This window comes from Chanos chanos, chromosome 6 (assembly GCF_902362185.1).
Source record: "Chanos chanos chromosome 6, fChaCha1.1, whole genome shotgun sequence".
Taxonomy (NCBI): domain Eukaryota; kingdom Metazoa; phylum Chordata; class Actinopteri; order Gonorynchiformes; family Chanidae; genus Chanos; species Chanos chanos.
In genome coordinates, this window is record NC_044500.1 from 46,144,558 (window position 1) to 46,149,557 (window position 5,000).

Below are 5,000 nucleotides of genomic sequence, written 5' to 3' on the forward strand. Positions count from 1 at the left end.
GTGTGTGTGTGTGTGTGTGTGTATGTGTGTGTGTGTGTATGTGTGTGGTGTGTAGTGTGTAGTGTGTGTGTGTGTGTATGTGTGTGGTGTGTAGTGTGTGTGTGTGTCTGTCTGTGTGTGTGTGTCTGTGTGTGGTGTGTGTGTGGTTTGTGTGTCTGTGTGTGTACTCACGTTGCTGATGTTAACCGCGGGGTGGGTGTCTGTGCTCTCTCTGGGGAACAGCTCAGCCCAGCTGCGCTCTCTGAAGCGCTGTTCTATAGGGACCACATGACCCTCCGTGGTGAAGATGTACTTATTCTCCGACCTGTGCAGTGGGTTGTCCTCGTCAAAGAGCTGGGAGGTGAAAAAAAGTCAACGTCGGACATGGAGGAAAGACAGGAAGACTCCTGAAGGCAGGAATGAACAGATTAGAGATCTAGAGAATAATCCAGATTATTCTGAGGAGAGACAGTGAGCGAGGGGTCGACCGATGATCGGCCTGGCTGATTATCAGATCCGATATTTATCATTTTTACGATTATCGGAATCGTTTTTTTTTTTTTGTTTTTTTTTAAATCTGATTGCCAATAAAATAAATTCATTTATAAATGTGCTACTTTGGCTCTGATGCAGCCACCTCTCTCCGTCTGTAGTCACCACTCTATGGTCTTGAGCAATGTCCCGCCCACAGCACTCTCTGATTGGTTACACATCACAAGCAATAGCCTATCAACACTGAAGGCTACTGTGCCACAGACAGGCACAGGGGAGCGCATTTTCAGACTGGAGCAGCTCCAGATGAGCGAGCGGAGCTGTGTTTCAGGCAAGGCAGCAGATATTGCCGAAGTTGCGATAAACATCACAATCATCTACGCTGAAGTTGCAAGGACACCACAACCTTACGATCTGTTTCTACAATGACAAGCATGCCCAGTTTCCCCAGTTACATTGATTATCCCCAAATAATGCACCTTGTTTCAGTGATATACAGTTAACTATAACGAGATAATGGAGTTTATTTATGTAGCAATAGCTGCATCTCTGAGTAACATTGGTGCCTGTGCAACTGGAACTTATTTTAGCTACCATACTGCGAACGTAACATTACTCACCCCTATAGAGTTGGTGCTTTTACACATTATAGGTAGCTGACGGTCATAATAACGTAAGCTAATGCTGAGTCTCGTAGACGTTTTACTAGTTTTATTTATTTTTACTTTATTCACTTTATAAAACTTCAGGGAGCTATTTTGTTTGTTTGTTTATTTATCAATCAAAATTTTCAGTTAACTTTATAAGAAATGCTGCTGGGAACTTTTCGTTTTAAAGATAATGCTGAAAAGTGCTCTTTGGATTAAACATATGTTTAAAAGCATTTCAGCGAAGTTTTGTGTTAGAGTTTGCGTCATTCTAAATTTTGACACCAAGATTTTCATTTTTACTGCAAATGTATATGGGTTCCAAATATCGGTCACTGATCTCTCTGAGTACTAATAATCGGTATCGGCATCGAAAAAACATATTGGTCGACCCCTAAAACAGAGGTGCCAAAATCCAGTCCTGGAGGGGCCAGAATCCTGTTCGTTTTTACAATTTCCATCTCTTATCTCTGATTGGCTGAGGAGAGAGCACGCCTGTTACCCAGGTAACGGCTAACATCCGTTTAAGAGGCGAAAGCAGAAAACAGCGGCACTGTGGCTCTCCAGGACTAGATCTCAGCACCCCTCAGTGTTGACGAAGTGACCTCCAGGAGAGTGAGGAAGGGGGGCGGGGAGGAGTGTGTGCCACATGAGGGTGTGAAACAAGGGGGTGGGAACACACCAGGTGAGGGCGTTAACTGAAAGAGATCGTACCAGGAGAAGGTGTTAAATTAGGAATGTACCAGGTAAAGGTATTTGCAGGTCTCGCTGAGGAAGAAGCTCTCCATACGATCCTCTTTGGACTTGTCCACCACGTGGTGTAGAGTAGCATAGCCACACCTGTCACAGATATTAAAAAAAAAAAAAAACACCCGAATAACTCAACATTTTTATTATTATCATCATCATCATCATTATTATTATGTTTGTACTGATTAAAAATAAGGTTTAAAACACTTGTTTTTATTATATTATATTATATTGGTGTCAAATACAATCCACCTTGAAACAATTTCTTACAATAAATTGATAAACTGGTCTGAAAGACTATTAGTTCGAAACAATCTGTTCCCATAATCTCTAACCTGACTTTGGTATTTTTTTCAAGGCTTTCCAGTATGTCCATCCCAACATGCAGGTAGAATGGATTCTTAGTGGCCTATGGAAAAAAATGAAAAAAAACAAAAAACAGACAGCATAGCATTGTCAAACTGTTTTGGAAAACACTGCCCAGGTGGTTACACACGACAGGACATTTACACAAACAGAGACACCGCGACAGACTGTCCCCACTTGATAACAGAACAGCGTCCAAATTTCTTTTCAACGCTCTCACAAACATTCACCGACCTCTCCTAAACACCTCTTCGCGAGGCTGATGTCAAAGTCTTTTTACTGCATTTGCTCGGACTCCGCTAATCCCTACGCAAAAGAGTCTAGCACGTAAGCGCTGGGGGTCGGGGGGGCCTGTGCGTATATCAGCGTGTGCGCGTGTATCTGCCGTGCCGCTCACTGCTTTGAGGGCTGTGTGCTGCGGCGTTGAGTGACTGGTGTAGGAGAGAGAGAGAGAGCGCGCAGTACCTGGTACAGTAGATAGGTGGACTCCACCAGCTCGGGTCTCAGAGGGTAGAAGAGCACGTCGGGTGCCTGTAGCTGCCAGTTGTATCTCTCGGGCAGAGCCCCGAAACGCTTCCAGATTGCATAGTAGAACGCGTGGAGACATATGGCGTTCTCCACGTCCCCGATCAGAACCTGCGTGTCGGGATCAGAGGTCGAACGTCAGAGAGAGGTCAGGTAAAAGGTCAAAGAAGAGAGCGCGGAGAGTGGACTGCGTGAGATCGTTTTTTTTGTTTGTTTGTTTGTTTGTTTTTTTTAACGGGAAAACTGCACGTGGTGGTTTAAATGAAAAAAAAGAAAAAGTGCAAGATGAACAGACGATGGACAGTCAGACAGTCTCATATTTGCTAAAGGTCATGTTGCAATTCAAGTCGGCGTTTTCTGTTCCTCTGCCACAAGGCAACCCACAAATCTTTGTCTTGTGTGTCTCTGAGGACTAATAAAATTAAAGACACAAAAACACGTATTTGTGATTTAAACCCTTTGCGTCAATGTTTTATCCTTTTTTTCCCCCCCATTCTTGGGACCGTGTTTGAGCTATCCGAGGCCAAACCGATGAAAGGGAATGAGAGGGGAGGGGAAGATGATGGAACAATGAAAGGAGAGAGTACATGGAGAGAAGAGGGGTTTTTTTTTTCCCTCACCTGGAGTCCGGGAAAGAAGGCCTGCAGCGAGTCGATCCACGTGTTAATGATCTGACCATTAAACATGTTCACGTTCACGTAGAGAGGAGGGTCACCTTCTCCCTCGTTACACGCCTCCCTCCTGTCCAGTCAAAACCGAACACACACACACACACACACACACACACCAAACTTATCTGAAAACATGTCTTATCAAGCTAACGCAGCTCAAGGCTGTTTTCACCATATCAACATACACGAACCAAACCAGACATTTCTGACCGGTAAGAACAGCGCCGACCAAACACGGTTAAAACAGAGCACACTCACACAGCGTCATTACGACATGCTCTGATGCTAAACCACTGTTTCGTTAACCGTCTGTGAGAACGGTCTCTCTTTAACCTGATCAGTTAAATGCGACATGTCTGTGTGTGATCAAAGGGGTATATGATTTAAATGAAGGGCTTCATTCCTTAATCCTGTTTTGCTCTCAGTGAACCAAACCGCTTCACAGACCATAAATGCCACAGGTCTGAAAAATAAATCCTTAATTAAGTTTGCATTTTATGGGTCCTCTGACATGTTTAGCTGTTTTTAGGGTGATTTTGACTCACCAGTTAATGATTATTAACCCGTTCAAAATGTATTCATTTAGTTAATTAATTAAGAGTCAAGGGAAACTGATTCAAATTTGCATTTCTTATCAGCAACACATAACAATGATTTGCTTTGCATAAACACCACATCCAGGGAGATGGTGAGATAGCCCACATGTAACATTCTATCAGCAGAAATCCGCTTGTGTTTTTTATTTAAAATGGCATTTCTTATTCCTTCTCAGAGCGAATGCACATCACTACGGCATGCCAGGAACAGCTACAAAGATAAGACCCAACAACAGCCAGGCAGCAGGTGGAAAACACATCACAAAACCAAAGCACAGATCACACGCTCACTCTCTCTCTCTCTCTCTCCCTCCCTCTCTCTCTCCTTTTTACACAAACACCTGCATGAACATTGGCTAACGTTTATGTACCCACACGCACGCACACACACACACACACACACTCATACACGCCCACACATACACACTTACACACACACACACTCATACACACACACACGCCCTCGCACGTATACAATCCTCTTCATCTACCCAAGGCTAATACATGAAAAAATACCTGACAGCGTGCTCTCTCACTTTCACAGACACACACATACACACACACACACAGACACACACACAGAAGAGTCCTCACCCTCGTCTGAGGTGGTTCTGTATGCTTGCATAAGCAGCTGTGAACATGCTGTAGTCTTCTTTCTCCCCAAACAAAATGTAGGATTTGAGCAGGTACTCATAGAACGAGTCCATCCCCGCTCCCAGTCCGCTCTGCTTCCCGACCCACTGCCCCGTCTGAATGTTCACAACGTTCCCTGTGACACACAGACAAACAGAGAGAGGCAGAGAGAGGGATTACACAGCCTGTGACGGCTAAATAACTTATGACAACACAGAGACAATCCTGTCTGCTCAGGTCACACACCTACGACGATACAGGCAAACTGTTCTGTATTGGCTGAGACCCTCTCTGTGAATTACAAGATCGCTGATCTGCCTATCCAAGAAAGGTTGTCAAGG

At 44.2% G+C, this 5,000-nt stretch overlaps 1 protein-coding gene across 1 annotated transcript in view; it reads right to left on the minus strand.

Moving 5' to 3' along the window:
• The window catches only part of edem1 (ER degradation enhancer, mannosidase alpha-like 1), a 14,354-nt gene that overhangs the window by 2,449 nt on the left and 6,905 nt on the right, over positions 1-5,000 (minus strand). The window contains exons 6-11 of the mRNA XM_030777081.1: positions 4,621-4,795; positions 3,380-3,500; positions 2,700-2,870; positions 2,204-2,277; positions 1,862-1,958; positions 172-333 (exon numbers count right to left, since the gene is read on the minus strand). Coding sequence (XP_030632941.1) covers positions 172-333; positions 1,862-1,958; positions 2,204-2,277; positions 2,700-2,870; positions 3,380-3,500; positions 4,621-4,795 — 800 coding nt within the window. The remainder of the gene's footprint in view (positions 1-171; positions 334-1,861; positions 1,959-2,203; positions 2,278-2,699; positions 2,871-3,379; positions 3,501-4,620; positions 4,796-5,000) is intronic.